Raw genomic sequence first — 21219 nt, 5'->3', positions numbered from 1 at the left:
GGTTTTAATTTAAAAATCAAGGTCAGTAATGACGGTAAAGAGATGCAAATAACTAATTCTCATTCCACTATTCTAGAGTCTCATCTTTTCTCTGAAGAGCATGTGTGCTTTTCATTCAAGTATTTTATTCAGTCTTGTTTTATAACCTTAGCTAGTTTGAGACAATTAATGGTATACTAAGAACAGAGTACTTAAGATTTCTGCATTTGTGGTCCAAAACAAGTGAAGACTTTAACTTTGGAGCTCTCATAATTTTTATCTGGTGTTTGAACACTGACTTAGTCTATCCACACAAGCAGCAGAATGAAGGGGGAAATCCTGAGGTGTTAGAAAAGGCTATTCCAAATCGGAATCTAGGTAAGGGCTTATTTTTAAAATGTGCTTCCAAGTAAAACTCTAGCACAGCAAGATAGAGGTGCTATCCCAGCCTGCTCCTTACTGTCTTCGTTTTTCACTTTTAGGACTTTTTTAAAAAAGGACATTAATAAACATGATTCTACCACTTGCAGTTTGACATGGTATAGTCCATTCTACCACCTTAAACCTTTACCAGCTCATTCCTACCTTATTCTGCTGCATTTGTAGCTCAGACCACTTTTGTTTTGCCAGAAGAATGGAACTGCTGCAGGGCATTCCACAGGTGCAGACAAAAAGAATACCGTACTCTCAAAGGATCTTTTTCATTTTCCTCATCAAGCTTTATAGTTTAAACAAATAAATTAAACATTCCATGAAATTCCAAGGAAACAAGGCACATTGAGCAAACATGCATCCAAAAAACATCTCTAGAGGTGTTCTCTAGACCAAAGTGTCCTGGACTTGCTGAAATTTTCTTAGGATCTAGTCTCTTTAAAAACTAGGAATGGCTTCTGTGCTATGAAGGAAAACACTGACTTTGTTTGATTCTATGTATGCTATAGCGTTGGGCTATCAGGGAGATCGAGAGGCCTACTTCCAGAAGACCCGAGTTAGAATATTTCCACAGCTTCACTACGGTACTTAGGTGTAATTTGGAGTACTTAAGCCATTTAGTATCCTTTGGATCTGCATCAAACCTCATTTGTGGAATGTGAAGCTGCGACTTCCTTTTCTCCACACCCTGGGGGTCACAGAAAAGGCAGTCTCGTGCACTACCACTTCATGAACTTCACAGGGCAGCAGAAATACTTACAGATCTCAATATTTGGGCAGGACTATATGGGATATATTTTTTTCAGATATTTGGGCGCCAAGTTGTTTAGGGCTTTGTACATCAATGTAAGCACCTTGAATTGGGCTAGGAAACATACAAGCAACCGGTGCATATTTTGAAGAACTGGAATAGTACCGTAATGCCCCAAATATAAGCCGCACCCGAATATAAGCCACTTCTTTAAAATTCCACAGGCACTCACACTCATTCCGTGTTGTGCCGTATATCTGTTTTAGCAGCGATATCGTAAAAGCCCATTTTTGTCAGGTCGTGAATTTAAGCCACACGTTGACTTTTCACAGTCAGAATTGGGGGAGGGGGGGTGAAGCTTATATTCAGGCCAATTTGGTATGTGCCCAGCAGCATCCTGGCCATTGCATTCTGCACCAGTTGCCACTTCCAAACTATGCACAAGGGCAGTATCTCGTGGAATGCCTTACAAATAGTCTAGTCTTGAAGTGACCAAAGAATGGAGCTCCGTAGCCAAGCTGTCTCTGTCTCTGTGATTATTGAACCAGCTGGAGTCAGAAAAGAGACTCTCTTAGTCCATAGCTGCCAAGTTATCCCTTATTTTAAGGGATTTTCCCTTATGCTGAATAGGCTTCCTCGCGAGAAAAGGGAAAACTTGGCAGCTATGTCTTAGTCACTGAAGCCACCTTGGCCTTGAGCAACAGTGCTGTGTCAAGGAGTACCCCAAAACTGTGAGCCTGATCTTTCTAGGGGAATGACCCTCCTTCCAGAGCAGGTTATCTATTTACCCTCCAGACCCAAGAGCCCACAACACATACCACCATTTTTCGATTCATTATATTGACTCACATCCAGCCCATTACAATCTCCCAGGTATCACTCCTGCACTTGAACTGCCTTTCCTGATTCAGATAGCTTGTGAGAGATAGTTGTTTGTCATCAGCATGCTGATTGCATTGCAACTTGTGTAGGCTTGGTTGGGAATAACAGTTAACGGCTTTTTAGTGCTAATTTATTTTCATTTCCCTCTGTGTTATAAAAACACAAAAAAAAACACCCTACTTGATTTGAAAGTTGTTGTGTTTTTTTTTTAAAAAAAAAAAGAAGCTCTTTTAAAGCTAAAGCGTTCATACAAATCACTGGGTTATTTAAATATTCAAAAAGTATACATATAATCATTTTACCAGTGAAATCATCAACATTAATAACTTGAAAAGTAGTTTCTATGAGTTTGGTGTTGGAAAGGTCACTCGGTTGAGGATATGCCTGGAAGTGAAAGGAAAGTCCAATGCTGTAAAGAAAAATATTGCATAGGAACATGGAATGTAAGAACCATGAACCTTGGTAAGCTGGATGTGGTCAAAAATGAGATGGCAAGAATAAATATTGACATCTTGGACATCAGTGAACTAAAATGGACGGGAATGGGCAAAATCACTTTGGATGACCATCATATCCCGTAAAATCCTGTAAAAAATCACGTAAAAATCCCGTAAAAAAGATGATAGAAATCCCGTAAAAAATGATAGAATGATCTCAATATGATAGAATGATCTCAGTGTTCTCGAAGCTACCAACATGACTTTGACCAAACTGCGGGAGGCAGTGGAAGACAGGAGTGCTTGGCATGCTCTGGTCCATGGGGTCACGAAGAGTCGGACACAACTAAACAACAAAGAGTAAAAAGCAAAACAAAAGAACCCTCAATTTGTGACCTCATGTTGTAAGATAATGTGTCAAATACTACTGCTCACCACATGAGGGCACTTTCTAATGAAATTCTCACCATAGGAAATTGACCTAGTAAAATCACCTTGCTCCAACTTAATCAAGTTGAATAGTAACAGGAGATAGTAACAGGAGAATGATGACATATGATTAGGCTCATAGCCCATGTAAACCAGAAAGAACAAAGGGTAAAGGAAAACAACTAGTTCTGATAAATGAGAAGGGAAGTTAGTGTCAAGGAAGAATTGGTTAGCTAGTCAATAAAACTGAATAATGGTTCAAAGTCTGTATATGAACAGTGGAAATTATAATTCGCGCTTAGCTGAGATTTTTTGAAACAGTTATTTTTGTTATAATTGTTTTCATTTTCATTTTCTCATACACAATAAAGCAATAAACACAACAATAAAGAGGAAAGAGAAGAGAGCAAAGCAAGGAAGGAAAAGAAATGAAGGCTATGAGGAGAGAGTGGCAGTACTTCATAACCATTATTATAGTTTCATTGTCCTCCATTAGCATGTTATCTAAGCATAGTTTTCCAAAGGAATGAAAAGGTAGTTCCTTTTCCTGTTTCTTTACCCTGCATCACCCAAACCATTTATTTCCCAGTTATAAATGCTATCACAGCACCATGGGACATGAAATGTCTGCATTGCCTGGAGTGGTCCAGGTTTTGCTGATTCTCCACTTTCCTCCATGTCCCCTATTTCTACCACACTTCTGACCAGTGAGAGCATTGTCATACTGGAAGCATTACCTTTTTCATTGGTGGTGTTGTCATAGTAGTAAGTCTGTCTGGTTGCATGGCATTGAGGTACAGTGGTACCTCGCATTACATACTTAATCCGTTCCGGAGGTCCGTTCGTAACAGGAAGCCACTCGTAACATGAGGTTTGCTTTCACTAATGGCGCCTCCCACTGCTGCCGCCCCGTCGAAGTGTGACTTCCGTTCACATCCCGGGTCAAAGGTCGCAACAAGGGGCATCTACTTCCAGGTTAGCAGAGCGCGTAACCCACAGCATTCGTAAGGGGGGCGGTACGTAACACGAGGTACCACTGTAAGTCATGTCAGTAGGTGATCCCTAGCTTGATGATATTGTGTTTTGTGGATAATGTTGTTATATAGTTTAGTCAGCAGGTGGCATTGGACTACATGTTCATATCACCGACTCAGGGTTTCCTGTTCTGTTCATATTGGGGAGGGATAATAAAGTCATTGTCGAGGTTTCTGGCAAGCTCCCTAAGCCTTACATGGCAGCGTAGTAAAGCAAAAACAGTAAAAACAGGATTGAAGGAGAAGCCGGGAGGGAAAACACAATGACTGTAAACAGCCATGAATAAAAAAAAAAACCCAATAAGTTTTGGGTGCAGATGTCCTCTGAAAGCCTTATACAGTGGTGCCTCGCTAGATGAATTTAATTTGTTCCATGGGTCAACTCTTATAACGAAAAATTCATCTAGCGAATCCCATAGGAATGCATTGAATTTATTATTAATATTATTATTATTTGCCCATAGGAACGCATTAATTGAATTTCAATGCATTCCTATGGGAAACCGCAATTCGCTAGATGAATTTTTCGTAAAACCTCTGCTAGAAAAACCCTTTCTTTAAGCAAAAATTTCATCTTACAGGGTGTTCGTTAAGCGAGGCACCACTGTAGCTGTGCATTTGGTACATCCTGATTTGTAGCAGTTAACCTGCAATGAAATGAAAATATTTCCCTTAAAAAAAGTCTTTACACTTTCCAAATACCTGGCCACTCTAGACATTGTCACAAAAAGCACAACCATAACAACTCTGAAACAATCTTGCCTATGAACTTTCCCCTGAGCTCAAAGTATTGTTTCTCTGTTGCACAATAATGATACAGCCTTTATTTGTGAGATACTATGAAGCTTTTGTTCTCTTGTATTGATATCGCTACATTGTTTGTTTTTATTTTTAAGCCTAACTAAAATAGGGTTGGATCTTTTAATGAATTTCTTACATTTTTCAGTTTGGGTTGTCTGAAATCAAGAATTATGGGCTGTATTCAATTAAATTTTACTCAAAGTAGATGCAGCAAAATTAATAAACTATGTTAGTCTTGTCCATCAATTTCAATGGGTCTAATCTCAGTATGCCTATTGCATACTGAATATTGATACAATAGTGATACAACTGAATGCTAATAAAATTTAATACATTGATGAATGTTGGTTATAATTTGAACTAGTTTTGCTTCAGTTATCTGATACGTAGTTAAGGAGCTTCAGATGGGTGTTTTGTTTTTTGTAGAATCAGTGTTCCTTCTACATGCAAGTTGGTCCTCACCAGCAAGGCGGATAGTGTACCAACTCTGAGGCAATAATCTACATTACTGTATTTTGCATTTGTGTGGATGTTAATAATTTATGCAAGTTCAGGTGAACAGGACAGGCTGGCTCTTCCTTACACCTTAATAGGAGTTTAGTGCTATTGTTTCATAGGGTTACTGTGACAGTAACTATGATATAGTATTAAACTACCCTGTCTGTTGGAACATTACATAATTTTAGTTTTCTGCGTTCCTAGATTAAGCTGGGTAATTTTTAAAAAATGTTTTAATTGCTTCCTTCTGAAATCTTGGTATCACACTTCCAAATGGAATTTTATGGGCATGAGGAACAGAAAAAGAAAGATTTGTTTCTTTGGACCACAATATTATAAAATACACTCTAGTGCATTAGAGAGCTGACTGTATTGGAGTGTGGTCAAGAATTTATGTTGATTGACAATCACAAGTGGTGACATATTGTTCAGGGACACTAATACATAAGCCAAACTGAATGACAGGGCCATTAAGGAAGCAGCCCCTCCTTTCTCTCTCTCTTCCTCTCTTAAAATGCCCTTTATTCACTGTCCTCCTTCAGAACAGCTGCAGCTGCCTTGAGACGCTGAGGATCTGCTAATTCATGACTCCCATTCACACTCTGCAAAGACCACAACTTGCCAAATAAAATAGGCTCTCCATTCAGGGTTTTCAATACAAAAGTGAGAGTGGACTCTTGACTTTGGCAATTTCAGCTTTGACCTTGAGCACCTCACACTGTCATCTGCATCTATTTCTGAAACAAAATGACTTTCACAGATTCCCTCACCACTTAAATCCTGCTCTTTCTCCAGAGGGATGCAGATGGGCCCAAGGCCACTTTCGGGGCCAGGCCTGCCTAGTTTCAGTAGAACAAAACCACATCTTCTGCCTTCAGACTATTGACTGCTGATTTCTGAGTGTCATCCAGTAGATTAAAAGGGAGGGCTGTGTTGATCCATAAACTGAATCTACAGGATTAGTTCAGTTTAATTTAAATACCGTATATTCCGGCGTATAAGACGACTGGGCATATGAGACGACCCCCGATGTTTCCAGTTAAAATATAGAGTTTGGGATATACTCGCCATATAAGAAATACGACCCGGCGTATAAGATGACCCCCAACTTTTGAGAAGATTTTCCTGGGTTTAAAAGTTGTCTTATACGCAGGAATATACAGTACGTATTAAGCGCCTTTCTGGACCAATTCCACTAAAAAAAGTGAACAAAATATAAGCATATAAAAATGCAATATTACAATAACACTCCAAAAGCCAGAAAATACAAGGTACCAACAATATATTGAAATACAACTCAACTAATATTGGCAAAATAATACCTTTATCAATGCTTACAATGCGCTCTGTGGACATATATCTGCTGTGAGGAACAGCTCTGTGTATCCTGAAAGCTGTCATATTTCAGTGAATGGACACTGGTTGGTCAGAACAAAGGTCTGTCTTTACTGCTCTTCTGAATTTTGTAGTTCTGTCTTTCTTAAAAGCATAAATTTTATCTGGAATTACATTTATGTTTATTTAAACATTCAGGTACTGTAAGTTACAAATCATTCCTTTGTTCTATAACTGTGGATAGTGGTTTAATTTGAAGTTATAGAAATGTGATTAGCAGGTAATGGTTATAGAATCCTATGTGGCAAAAATGATCAGATTACTGCACAAATAACTCCACCTAATGTAAATAGATCTTTAGTGGAGATTAAAATGAGGGAACTCCATGTTCTCTCTAACTTAAGCTCCTTGAAGAAAGGTGTGTGTGTGTGTGTGTGTGTGTGTGTGTGTGTGTGTAGCCTGGGTGATATATCAATATATCTCCCAGGACCGGTATGAGGAGCAGACCACAATGTCGACTTCACTCAGTGGTATATCACTGGTGAAACTGTCACTGCTCCTGAGTCCCTCTGCTAGCAACTTTCTCTTGCGAACATTGCTAGCAGAGGGAGAAGTGGTGGTTTCACCAGCAATATATCGCTGAGTGAAACTGCCATCCTATTCTGCCCTCATACTGTGCAGAGGGAGAAAAAATATGCGCTGGCGAGATGCCTACAGCTTGTTCCTCCCTCTGCATCTTTTAACTGCTCGGCTAAGAAGTGTGCGGTTGCCGCTCCCCTCAGCCGAGCAGTTAAAGGATACCCCAGCCCGGTGCTAGCTCCCATGCAAGTGGGGGGGGGGAGCACAGGGATGGCTCAGCTGGGGATCGGAAGCAGTGCCCCAGCTGAGCCGTACAAACAAGCTGCCTTGTCTCAGCCCGCTAGGCACTGGGGTGAAACCGCCTCAGCTCTGTGGTGAGAGCTGTGGCAATTTCACCCGATGCATTGCAGGCTGAGGCTAATGCAACTTGTTTCATCAACATTGCGATATAGCACCAGACCGCAATGTTTGGCTGATGATATACCGCAATGCTGAAAAGCAGATATTGCCTTGCCTATATCACACACGCACAAACACAAATGCTTCATTTACTGATTGGTGAATCCTGGAGGCATTAATTGTATCTCAGAAACTAAAGATAAGTATGTGACTAATTTTACACTATGTTAGCCCAACAGCCCATCTGAAAGTCAAATACTTTTACAAGTCTCAGATCCAAGTTGCAGTGTACAGTGGGACCTCAGGTTAAGTACTTAATTGGTTCTGGAAGTCCGTACATAACTTGAAGCGAACTTTCCCATTGAAAGTAATGGAAAGTGGATTAATCTGTTCCAGACGGGTCTGCGGAGTACGTACTTAAATTGAAAAAGTACTCAACCTGAAGCGTACTTAACCCGAGCTTTGTCTGTAATCCTTAGTTTTAATAAGGAGATGGTTAAAAATGTCCATATCTTCAGGGGTGTCAAGAATTCACCCAAGTGTTGAAATGCCTGTGCTGGCAATACCCACAGAGTTTGTCATCACCCATGCTGCATTCTGTACGTCAGTAGTAATTCAATACCGTGACCTACAAGTGTAGGATTGTCAGGACATGAGGAATCCAGTGGTGTACAGAATATCTTTGGGATCCTGAGCCTCCCATCAGCTGTTCCTGCTCCAGGAGAACCAACTGGTAGAAAGGTTTCATCGGATATTTAAATAATATTCCATATCTGTGATTTGCAAGAATTTAGTTTTATAGTAGGATGCTGCTTCTGTTACTGATGCTGTCAGGCTTAACACTCAGAACCAGTTCATGATGCTAGGCAGGTCATGAATGTGCACAACCACAGCACTCTGTGCATGCTATTTTATCAATTTATTTACCTAATCTGATTTAAGGGTGGTTGAGGAATTTGGTTTTCTCAAGCCCCAATATATATCAAATGACCTGATGTGTACCTCCTAGACTAAAACATTGAATTAAGCTATCTACCAATGTGTATACTTCTTCAGATGTTGCAAATCGGTTCTCAGCAGTTTTTAATGTATCAAAATAATGTGTTTAGATGCTTATTTTGAAACAGAGTGTTCATTAAACTGTGTACTTAAAATAAGAATTTAAAAACATTATTAAATGCATATTTTAAATACATATTTAAATATGTATTTTTGTGTGGGGCCCTGTCACTGAAAATGTTGGCTGCACAGCATGAAAGGTCAGCAAGCTACACTGCTAAAAGAGGAAGTAGGGTCCTTTGCAGTGAGGGGAATGTCTGCCCAGAGTTCCATTAAGCAGTCAGGTAGTGCCAGGGATTGGGGGTGGGAGAAAGGATAGCATGGCCTTTTAAAAAAAACTCCTGGGTGTTTGCCTGTTTCTTGCTCTTAGCTAGCTGATCCCCTTCCCTCTGCCTTCTTCTGTGCATGAGTCCTCTCTCTGCCAGAAGAGAGGTGGGCAGGGAGGGGGGTAGAAGAGAGAGAGAACTCATAGCAGCCAGAGTATGTCACTATGATCTCCCTGCAAGGGTAATGATGCTGTAAACCTGCTCTATCACTGCAGCGGCAGCAGCACTCCAACACTCCAGCCAGGGAAACAGGTGGCATTCTCTGTTGGTGCCCCTGATATGCGCTGCAAATTACGTTATTCCAGTTGAACAGGGACTGCAATGGTCCTTACAGGACTACTGAATTATTTGAGAAGTATTGTATTGGGTTGGAGGAGCCAGTTAACCCAGTTTCCAGAAGATGCACTCCCATTTATGTATATGAGTTATTTCAAAGATTGACATGTTGCCCTTCAGCAAGGCAGTTTACAAAAATGAAATAAAATACAGAGAGAAAGATATGTTATAGTATGTGAGATCGTGTTGTAGTAGTAGTAAAGATAAAGGGACCCCTGACAGTTAAGTCCAGTCGCAGACGACTCTGGGGTTGCGGCGCTCATCTCGCTTTACTGGCCGAGGGAGCCGGCGTACAGCTTCTGGGTCATGTGGCCAGCATGACTAAGCCGCTTCTAGCGAACCAGAGCAGCGCATGGAAACGCTGTTTACCTTCCTGCTGGAGCAGTACCTATTTATCTACAGTACTTGCACTTTGACGTGCTTTCAAACTGCTAGGTTGGCAGGAGCAGGGACCAAGCAACGGGAGCTCACCCCGTCGTGGGGATTCGAACCTCCGACCTTCCGATTGGCAAGCCCTAGGCTCAGTGGTTTAACCCACAGTGCCACCCAGTAGTAGTAGTAGTAGTAGCAGCAGCAGCAGCAGCAGTAGTAGTAGTAGTAGTAATTAATAATAAATAATAGTGATGCTGGAGCATGGGCTTCTTTTGTGTGGTCCAGGGTCCAGGGTTCTTGCTGGCCTGGAGGAAAAAGCTGCACCAGACAAGAGAACCACTTATACCACATTAAAAAGAGAAAGTGCATTGACAGAAAAGAGGATGCACATTTGCACAAAAATACACATGCAATGTGTGCAAATTTAGAAATGATTGCTATTATTTAAATAGAAATATATTCCCATAGAGTGCATAACTGTGACAAAGTTACCTGCATGCCTCATCAGTCTACTGTCTAGGTGCTTACAGCTGATGGGCAACTCAATGTCCCTGCAAATCTCCCTTTGTAGGGTTCTTTATCTTTACATTGAACTTGGATTGGACATTTGAGGGCTGCTAAAAGCCCCTCAAACAGAGGACTGTTCTCTGCCAATAAGGACAAATGGTCACCCTAGTGCTGCAGCAGATACTATACCGCTGGGGAAATAATAATATATCAGACTTCCTTGCCAGAAAGGAGATAGTGATAGAGGATCCAGCTAAAGTTTTCTAATTCTGCAAAACTCATATGAAGTTGAAATACAGTCATACCTCGGTTTAAGTACGCCTCGGTTTGAGTACTTTCAGTTTAAGTACTTCACGGACCCGTCTGGAACGGATTAATCCACTTTCCATTACTTTCAATGGGAAAGTTCACTTCAGGTTAAGTACGCTTCAGGTTAAGTACGGACTTCCGGAACCAATTACACTCATACCTCAGGTTAAGTACGCTTCAGGTTGAGTACTCCGCAGACCCGTCTGGAACGGATTAATCCACTTTCCATTACTTTCAATGGGAAAGTTTGCTTCAGGTTAAGTACGCTTCAGTTTAAGTACTCCACGGACCGTCTGAACGGATTAATCCACTTTCCATTACTTTCAATGGGAAAGTTTGCTTCAGCTTAAGTACGCTTCAGGTTAAGTACAGACTTCCGGAACCAATTGTGTACTTAAACCGAGGTACCACTGTATAATGAATCAGCCCATTTTGTCCATGCACAGGGCTCTCCAGAGTATTGGGACAATACCTTTGCAAATTCTTCTTAGCTACCTGTAAGCTTAAAATCTGGACACCAGACAGCCTGTATTTTAATAAGGAGTTGTATGCATCTATTAACACCCTTGAAATTCCATGCTTTTAATACAAAATACCTTAGGCAAATAAGTGCACTTGAATCCCAAAGAAGTCACTGCTTAATATTTTTCTGACTGCAAACACTTGTTAAATTGCATACTAGAAGCTTATACGCTGTCCATTCTTAATATGCAGGCTCACAGATTTAAGGATTAAGTTGCTGGAATAGATGCACTCTTGGTCAGATCCAGCAGGATTCTTCTTATGAACTAATGCAACAGCCGCAACTAAAAAAGAAGAAGCAGAGGGTAAAATGTTGTACTTTGGTGATTTTAAGTGTCAACGGGCAATTTAACAGGGTGAAATTTACCTAGGTTTGTTTTCTTCTTTAGTCATTGTGGCTGCCTTCATAGCACCCTCCCCAACCCAAATAAGGCCCGGAAAGAATGTGCTAAGAGTGTGCTAAGAATACATTTGAGCTTGGTTGGATAAGATTACAGTCAAGTCTATATTTCATATTTTGTGACCCAGACCTCAAAAGAACTGTAATCATATTTAAGAAGCTGCAGGGGCTTAAAACAGTTCTTTTCGGTTCCTTTGTGCTGCTGCTGCTTGCTGCTTTTACCTGCTTTGCTGTCTTATTTGGGTCTGGACGCTTACAGAAAACAAGGAAAGAGTTGGTCCCTGAATGTGGTGTCCAGGATGCCAAAAAAGCCGCGCTAGAGATTTGCTGAGAGCCACGGCTATTTTTGTAAGGAGCTGATACTTTAGTCTGGGCTGCAAGCATTGCCTTGGGAAAGGGGTTAGTGTCTTGGGAGGTGGGGAGGCAGGGCTTCACTAAGAAGATAGCTCAAAAGAAGAAGAAAAGACCCCCAAAGAAAAATCAGAACTGTAGAGGACTTCCCATCCTTCAATTTGCTGTCTCCTGCAAAAGTCAGCGCTGACCCTGGTCATATCCTCTCAGCTGCCAATATAACTTAACCTTTTTCACCAGAGTGTTCCTTACCGTCACCGTTATGACAGAGATTACAGCAGAAGGTACTGTAACAATCTTGATGTTCTAATTGCCTGGAAATAAAAAAGGAGAGATTTCAGCCTTGACATTTTTTAATAGACTCAGCCTGTGAGCATGATCTCTGGCTTCTAGGGAATTGCAGTTTTTGCTGTAGGGCGAGTTTCAAGGCAAGAAGCTGCTCTTCTACGGCAGCTGGAATTTGTACTAGTTAGTAAAGCTTGATCATCATACACCTCTAAAAATAGCCTTGGTCACATAACCTCAGCAATGCTCGCTTAGGCAGCGAGAGAAGAAATAAAAGTAAGGAGAAATAAAGCATCTCAAAGCTGGACGTTGCAGATATAGATATAGAAGATATAGATATAGATTATATAGATATATAGATGTAGATGTAGATAACTTATTAGCTTCTTGTTTGGTGCTCATGCTTTTTGTAGGAGCTACACACACATTTGAGAATAAGATTTATTTTTCTTTGAATTTGCCTTTCACCTGCTGAAGAACCTTTTTTAAGAGACCACGTTACCTTGTCTTTCCTGCTTCATACCTTGTCTTTCCTGCTTCAATTCCATTTTGCATCTATAAGTTGACAATGTGCCTTTTGACACATTGCTGAACATCAAAGCTGAGTTTGCCACAGAGGACACACTCTGCTTTAGTTGAGATTCTTGCATTGCAAGGGGTTGAACTAGATGAGGCTCAGGGTCCCTTCCAACTCTACAATTCTATGCTTCCACTGGGAGATACTCTGATGAGTGGGCTCCTATATGATCACATGTTTAGGTACTCATTGCACTGCTCATAACTTTACATGTTTAGGTTAGTGCTTTTTAAAAAATTTTTTTAAAAAACACCTGTTCCATAAAACATGATGTGTGCACCTTAAAAAAAGTAGAGTGTGAAGACAAGGGATGAGGTACAAATTGAATTTAGTTTGAATTTAAAGGGGAACTTGCCTTATTCGCACTTTCAGAAACAATCCGCAAACTGCATTGCCAAATTGAGAAATGTGTGAATCTCAAAGAATGGCTGTGTTTCAGTTTGCATATTGTTTCTGAAAGTGCGAACAAGGTGAGTTTTAATCTAAATGCAAACTGAAACACAGCCATTTTTTGTTGAGATTCACACATTTCTCAATTTGGCAATTCAGTTCTCTTATCCGCCAAGTAATATGTACCAGAATGCGTGGTGGGGCAAAGTATGCATAGCAATAGATATATTAGTGAAAGCAACATACAGAAATGCTTTCCACCAGGAGAACTTTCTTTGCAAAAATGTATATGTTGGGAAAAATTGCATACATATATATATATATATGAATGTGATGTGGAAATGTAGGGAGCTAAAATGGAAAAACCTAGTGAAACCAAAACGGACAGATACTCCTATCTCTAGTAAAGAGGCCCTTATCTCTCTGTTTCTCTCTGATCTGTGTTGGCTGACTCTTACTGTCTTGTGGTTGTGGAATACTTTTACAGTGCCATCCTACTCATGTCTCCTGAGAAGTAAGTCCCATTGAGTTCAATGGGATTTGCTGTCAGTTAATGTGCATAGGCTTGCAAACCTTAATTTTAAAATGCGCCTTCCAGGGCAGAACTTGACAGGACTGTCCCTCAAAACAGGAGCCCCTCACCCACCCTCCCCCCCATCCCATTTCTCCATATTTAATCCAGTACAGGATGAAGTAGATTGAGCAAAACACTAGGATCCTAACCACTGAGAAACAGTAACTTAAACATATGATCAAGAGTTAAAGATAGCAGACTGTGCCATAATGTGTCGTATCAAATTGAAAATAAATTCAGTTCTCGATACAAGGCTACACAATATTAATCCTGGAAGCCTTAAGCAATTAATACACTTTTAGAGTCCCTTGAGAACTTTGCCTAAGCAACGGGTAAAAAGAATGAGATCTGAGCCTATAAATAAAGAAACGGTTATCTGGGAAATATGAATAGTTCATGAATAATTTTAATATGTCTTGACCATTAATATATACAAATAACATTTTATCCAACAGAATGAAAAAGGGGGATCTCCCCCCCTTAAAATGCAGGCTTTTAAAAATCAAATATTCAATTTTACAATGGAATCTAACACTAGCCTTTTCCATTGTGGATCATTCCATTTTCTTTCCCCAACCTTATTACTGTGTTCTTTTTTTTTCTATAAAGAAAAGTCTCTCAGATAATATTTTGTGCACTTTTTATTCACCAAACCAAGGCACTGTGCCCCAAGTCACTGTCGTTATTAATTAAATATTAAAGCAATATATGCTTCATGTAAGAGGATTTGTGTTAGGCATTATTAGGGACTGAATCTGTTTCTTTGTAAAGATTGCAAAATTAATGGAGCCCAGGAACTTTTGCTCATATTTATAGTCAATAGTACATTTCCTAATAGCATTGCATAATAATAATAAAGCTGATGCAGTTATATATTTTCATCAGTGGTCTCCTGGACCTACATAATGTTTGTGGGAGAAAATGCAGATGAGAAGTAAGAGTGCGGCAAGAGGGCAGAGGGACAGGTCATTTTCATAGAAAATACTTAAAGTTATTTCACTCTAATAGCTTATTTTTGCAATGCTGTCTCAAGGAGGCTTAGGTTTACTGACATTTTTGAAGAAAGAAAGAAAGAAAGAAAGAAAGAAAGAAAGAAAGAAAGAAAGAAAGAAAGAAAGAAAGAAAGAAAGAAAGAAAGATAGATGCTGTAAATTTTATTCATGAATAGATTTGGAAGAAAGTTGCAAGCACTTATTCAAGTGACAGCTTGAATTAAATATTGGGGGGGGGAGGTAAGCCCTGCCTCCACATAATCAATCACAAGACGTGACACCCACCCACACAATTTGAATGGCAATGCCCATTAACTGGGGGGTGGGGTGGGGTGGGCGGAGTCAGGCCCCTCAAATATTTTAGGGGGGGGCAAAGTAAACTGCCCCTAGAAGTTGGCTCCTATGCCAGCAGCTAGCGAGATGAGCGCCACAACCCCAGAGTTGTCCGCGACTGGACTTAACGGTCAGGGGTCCCTTTATGTTTATAGAAGATTGTGGACCAGTATGCAAACCCGCTTCCTAAAGTAGAATGCTGGCAAGTCCCATTGTCAGAACACAGTCCTCTACTCACCAAATTCTAGTTTGTGGGTTGACAAGTACACGTACACACACACACACACACACACACACACACACACACACACGAGTTGCTAAGTCAGAGGCAAGAGCACTTTGAGCAGAAAGGAGTCTGTGTGTCTGTTTGGTTCTAGGAACATCCTTTTGCTGATCCCTACTGTAAAGCGTTCCCGATGTGCCAGCTTTGTAGACAGCTTGACTTTGTAATTTCTATTCTAACTGCTTGTGGGGCAAGGGAGAAGCAGCAATTCAAAAATGTCTTGAAAAATGGGAGGGACACAAGCATTCAGTTGCTAAAAGAAATGAAAAACAAAATTCTGGAAAATGTAATAAAGTGTCGTATCTGAATGATCTTTAATTAGAGTAAAACAAAATGTAATTTCCTTTGCTAAAACAAGTAAGTTGGGCATTTCTACAAGGTGAGTTATTTTAGTATCTGCATTGTTAATTTGCTTTTGCTTGAATCTTGCTATTAGTAATTTAAAATCTAAAGCTTTGATTGAATGTACTGGAAGATGGGCAGGATATAAATGCTGGGAAAGAAAGGTGTCTTTTGCACTGTAGGGTCGATTCTGCTGCTACAATTTCTGTTAATTTGCACCATGGAGAGTATGAGAGGCTTTTTGGTGGCAAAAATTTCAGAGAAGGGTGAATTTTGGCATATAGGTTGCACCAGTTTTCAAAGCTATTGGGAAGATATATATTGATACCATTTTTTTTAAAAAAAGTTCCAAGTAGTTAGATCTATTAAGGTTTAAACACTGGATGTGTATTGAATTTAGGTCTCTAAGAACCATTGGAACATAGGATGCCACTACTGGTCCATTTAGCTCCCTTGTCTTCAGTGAAACTTAAAGCCTCTTTGGGGTTTCAAATAGTGGCTTTTCCCAGCCATACTTGGAGACACCGGGGATGGAAGCACTGTCTCACAATCTGGATATGCATTTTTGTTTTATTCTTAGATGCATCTATTCGTCTATCTCAGGCACCCCCAAACTTCGGCCCTCCAGATGCTTTGGACTACAATTCCCATCATCCCTGACCACAGGTCCTGTTAGCTAGGAATCATGGGAGTTGTAGGCCAAAACATCTGGAGGGCTGCAATTTGGGGGTGCCTGGTCTATCCCTTTGTTATATATTGACAGCTACACAGGTATCATCTAGGCCAGGGGCATAGCTGCCAAGTTATCCCTTTTTTAAAGGGATTTTCCCTTATGCTGAATAGGCTTCCTCGCGAGAAAAGGGAAAACTTGGCAGCTATGGTCATGCCACACTATCTGCAACCAGGGCCCACTTGAAAAAGCTGAACTGAGGCCTACCAGTCACAAAATGCTGCTGCAAAGTGGAGCCAGTTACACAATGGTGTGTATCAGCAATAGTTTTCTGCTGATACAATTCCTTAGAACTTAAGAGCTTGCTGAAACAACCCAGTGGCCCACCTGGCCCATCTCATGGTTTCAACAGGCTTTTAGAAGCAGACTGCTTTTAATGAAAGGGCTGGTGCTGCTTTCATTGTAATTATTAGTGTGGGTTTAATAGATGTTATGTGTGTACTGTATACCTGAAGGAGCGTCTCCACCCCCATCGTCCTCCCCAGACACTGAGGTCCAGTGCCGAGGACCTCCTGGCAGTTCCTTCCCTGTGAGAAGTGAAGTTACAGGCGCCCTCCCATCAGTTGTCAAGGAAATAAACAACTATCTGATGTTTAGAAGACATCTGAAGGCAGCCTTGTTTAGGGAAGTTTTTAATGACTGATGTTTTAATGTACTTTTAATCTTTTGTTGGAAGCCGCCCAAAGTGGCTGGGGAAACCCAGCCAGATGGGCGGGGTATAAATAATATATTGCTACTACTGCTACTAATACTACTATTACTACTACTACTATTTATTTTATACATTGTGGCACATAAGTGGAATATAATGTTTTTGTCATTGATACATGGAAGTAATTCATCATTCATTTTAATGCTGCTGCAATACCACAATAGTGTTGCCACAGGCATAAAACAGTACAAATCAAGAGACGGGTAAAGTCGTACACTAGGTCTTGCCTATAGTCTCTGGGGTATTCAGAAATGTAACTGACATATGCTTAGACGTTTAATGCAATCTAATAGTTCTCAGCAATCTGGCTTGAAGTGGAGGGAGTCATTAAAATAGATTTCTTAGTCCACCCGACTTCTAATTTGAGCTCTTTGGCTCATGGAAATCGTCATGATGAGGATGGGTCAGCACCCCCTGGAGCTCCCCTCTCTCATGGGGCACAGACAGTTTTACATCAACAGCAGCTGCAGTTGCCCCTGGAGGGAGAATACTGCAGAACGTATCTGTGATGGGAGTTAAGCTTTGGCTTGGTATAGATAAAAGCATAGGACAGATTCATTTAGTTTGATTTAGGCATTTATTTACCTGTCTATATCCAGCCTTTCTGGTGGCCAGTCTTCAAGGCATCATACAAGCATTATAGGACAAAGAAATTGAAAAATTGAAATTAATAGAATAGAAACAACAACAAGAATCATACCAGCAGGTAAAATTAAACAAGACATTTCTGTAGTGGCATCATAGCTCAGCAGTAGATCATCAGCCTTGTATGCAGAACATCCCAGGTTCGGTCCCCAGCTTCTCCAGATACAGCTGGGAGAGAACCCTGTCTGAAATCTGGTGAGATGCTGCAGGTCAGTGTTGACAGTATTGAGCTAGGTAGACCCATGGTCTGATTCAGTATAAGGTAGCTTCATATATCCTGCCAAAGGTTTGAGAGAGAAAAGAATTGTTTTCCTCTTCGTTATAGAAGAAATTAAAGTAGGTATTTGTGTGGATGTGCTTGGAAAGGGTGCCCTAAAGTCTGGGGGCCATCACAGGAAAGGCCCTGTTCTTGTAAGTGCCCATCGACTACTCCCAGAAGGTGGAAAAACCTACAGACATGCCCCAGCAGAAGGTCTTAGCAAATGAGCAAGTTCAGACTGGAGCAGGCTGCCTTTAAGATATTCTGGTCCCAGTGTGTTTAGAGCTCTTTAGGTTAAAACCATCTCTTTGAATTACTCCCAGGCAGGAGAGGGGAACTGGCAGGTTTTTAACTATTGCCTACTGTACTTTGATCCAGTTCATTTTTTTTCCATAGGAAGCCCCATACAGAATGCATTATAACAGCAGCGTCATGCGACAAAGTGTGTGTGGAGCAGCAGCAGTGCCCTCTGGACAGCCACGGTGCTGCACTTGCCCTGATGGGTTGGGTCAAAGTGGTGGCGAGGTCCAGATAGCTTTGCGTTGGGGCAATGCACACCTTTAAGGCTGCCACTGACGTGTAGCTCTCTCGGCCTCACCACTGCTTTTCTTAGTGAGTATGGTGCTGGGAGATGGTTGCTGCTCCACTCTCTCAAGTGCCGCCACTGCTGCATTCATTTTAACCATCTGTCTTGGACATTAACAAGGCATGGACCAATTCCCCCCTCCCACTCAACAGCAATTCATTACCAAAGTGCGGCTGCTGCTGTTGATTTTTTCCCTTTGTCTTGTAAAGAGCAAAACAAAAAAGTGTGTTACTTTATTTGATTTTTAAGAGGATCTGCTGACAGTGACAACAACAGTTTTATCAACTAAAAATTCTTTTGATGTTGAAAGCTGCCTTAAGGGAAAACACACACATAAACGCATGCAGATTTGATTTCTAGGGGTTTACAAAATCATATTTAGTTAGCATAAATTTATTTAAGATAACTCTTTCTGTGATTATTCAAGGCAGTGATGTGTTGGGGTTTCTTTCCTCATTAAAGCTGATTAAAAAAATGTTCCTCGCGAAATTATATTTGCCATACCTTTGCTTGTCAGCTTGAATAAGCTAATGCATTTGGCAGTGAGAGGTGATAAAAGCATGTGTATCCAAACCTATAAACAACTAAGTGATGGGGAAATTGTAATTTCTTGTTCCTACATACTCAACTGTATTTTAAAATATATTTTTTTAGTTTTGTACAAGTGCCACACAAGGAATCAGCATGTTTTTACATGAGTAGAATGTGTCCTTTTATTTAAAATGCATCTCTGGGTTATTTGTGGGGCGTAGGAATTCGTTCATATTTTTTTTTCAAAACATAGTCTGGCCCCCCACTAGGTCTAACGGACAGTGGACTGGCCCCCTGCTGAAAAAGTTTGCTGACCCCTGATTTAAATTCCGTTCTTTAGATTGACTGCACTTCATTTTACAATTTTCTCTTCTAAGAATAGGAGTAATGAATATTGTTATCATTAATTTCTTACTTGCCTTTCACTGTGAGGTCCCAGGGTACGTTACATCAATTTAAAAATACATTAAAAGTGGGGAAAACCAGATTGCAATCTAGAAGATAAGGTGGGTCCAAAAATATATAGCTCAGGTGTAAAAGGCCAGGGTAATGAGGTACGTCTTCAGCTTCCGACAAAACGAACATTGTGAAGATGCTCTGCAGAGAAGGAATTCCACAGCTAAGGTGCTACCATAGAGAATGCTTTTTCTTGGCTTGTACCCCCCAAATGACTGAGAGTGGTAGAACTACTAAAAGGGCCCCCACTGCTGATCTTAACACTCAAGGGGGTCTATAGGAAACATGCAATGATTCAGTCTTCTTACTTACCAGTAATCCCTATTCTCAAGTGGCCTTTCAACCCCTATATTTCTTCCATGCTTAATATGGAATCCATTCAATCTGCCACTGCTCTTCCTATTCATTCCTGGGTGGAGCCAAGTGAGTCTATTTAAGTGCTCTAGCTCAAATGGCCAGAGGATCAAGGTTTCATTATTTTATACTTTATTTTGCATTTGATTCAGGTGACATTTCTGGAGAATATGCAGATAGTGAATGGTTTTCCATATCTTTAGAAGCTCATTGTAATTTCAGGACTATGGCTCGTTAATTTTATGGCAAAATAGGAGTACTCTTGTGAACTGAATCTCTGATTATTTTGCTTTGTGGATATGATAGCCCATATTACTGTTAATTTATTTTATACCACACATATAAAACTCTTCATTTTGCTACAAAATTATCTGGGTTGGATTTAGTCCATAATTATTTTACTTTTGAAGAAATAAGAAAGAAAAGAAAGAAGTAAACTGTAAAATCTGTAATGTAACAGTAAGTTGTGAGAGGCTAAAACAGTATTGTGAACATCCAGTTTCAATAAAACTGAAAGTACACATTTTTTATGATTATTGCTTATCTAATTAATGTCAAAGTCCAGCACTATTTATATAGCAGGAAAGGAAATGAATAAAAAAAGGTGACATGATGAATGACCACAATCCAGTAGGCTGTGAAATGCAGAGGTGTACGTTGAATAAATAAGTAGATTTTTGATTCTTATTATAAATATCAAACAGACTGATTAAGATCTGAATAATATTATCAGGCTGGTGAAGTTATTATGAAAGTTTTGTGCTAGTAATAAGGAAACTTTGGAAAACTATTTTCAACTTAGCTAGGATAACAGCAGATTATTTTAAGTTCAAAAAGGCAAAGTTTTTGGAAACTTTCATCTTGTCCACTATAACTGAGTAGGCAAAATTGTTTTGGTGGATTCCAGAATGAAGTAGTTCTGTTTCATGCCTGAGGAACAGAGTGGATGTTAGGGGGGGAGGGTTGGGGGAGGAATTCAGTTTCATTTCCTTTTTAATGAGGACCTGCTTACTTCTTCACAAATGCATGAAAGAAAACAGTTATTGTTCAGAATCTGGACTTTGCTGAATTTTGCAATACAGTCCTCCAACAAGAAACTGTTTATATCTGGGTGAAAGCATGTGTAGAAGTGCATATTTTAGTGAAAGTAACATACGAAAATGCATTCTGTTAGGGAAAGTTGCTTACAAATATGTATGTTGGTAAAAACTGCATACAAAAATGCTGAATTTTTTTAATGAGTACTTAAAAAAATAAATAAAAGCAAACCACAATTTTTTGCGAAGATGTGAAGAACTGGAAAAATAGGAAATGGAGAGAAACCACAACTTTTCATTTTACCACAGGCATCTGGATTTTCTATCTCTCTCCTTTCCCCTATATAGCTCTGATAAGTCCAAAAATGCTTTGCTCTCTTAAACCTACACAGTAG

The 21219-nt window shown here is 40.1% G+C and overlaps 1 protein-coding gene across 20 annotated transcripts in view; it reads left to right on the top strand.

The window, feature by feature from the left end:
- The first annotated feature begins 11516 nt into the window (after positions 1–11516).
- TRDN (triadin) overlaps positions 11517–21219 on the top strand; it is a 166150-nt gene continuing 156447 nt past the window's right edge. For all 20 annotated transcript variants that reach the window (XR_004692212.2, XR_009557338.1, XM_035109215.2 and 17 more), the window contains exon 1: positions 11517–12022. Coding sequence is in view for 18 of the 20 variants with exons in the window: in XM_035109215.2 (XP_034965106.1) it covers positions 12001–12022 (22 nt within the window). In the remaining 2 variants the exon portion in view is untranslated. The remainder of the gene's footprint in view (positions 12023–21219) is intronic.

Source organism: Zootoca vivipara, chromosome 3 (assembly GCF_963506605.1).
Source record: "Zootoca vivipara chromosome 3, rZooViv1.1, whole genome shotgun sequence".
NCBI classification, from domain to species: Eukaryota; Metazoa; Chordata; class Lepidosauria; order Squamata; family Lacertidae; genus Zootoca; species Zootoca vivipara.
Note: the sequence above shows the minus strand (reverse complement) of the source record. Positions and strands in the feature narration are given on the sequence as shown.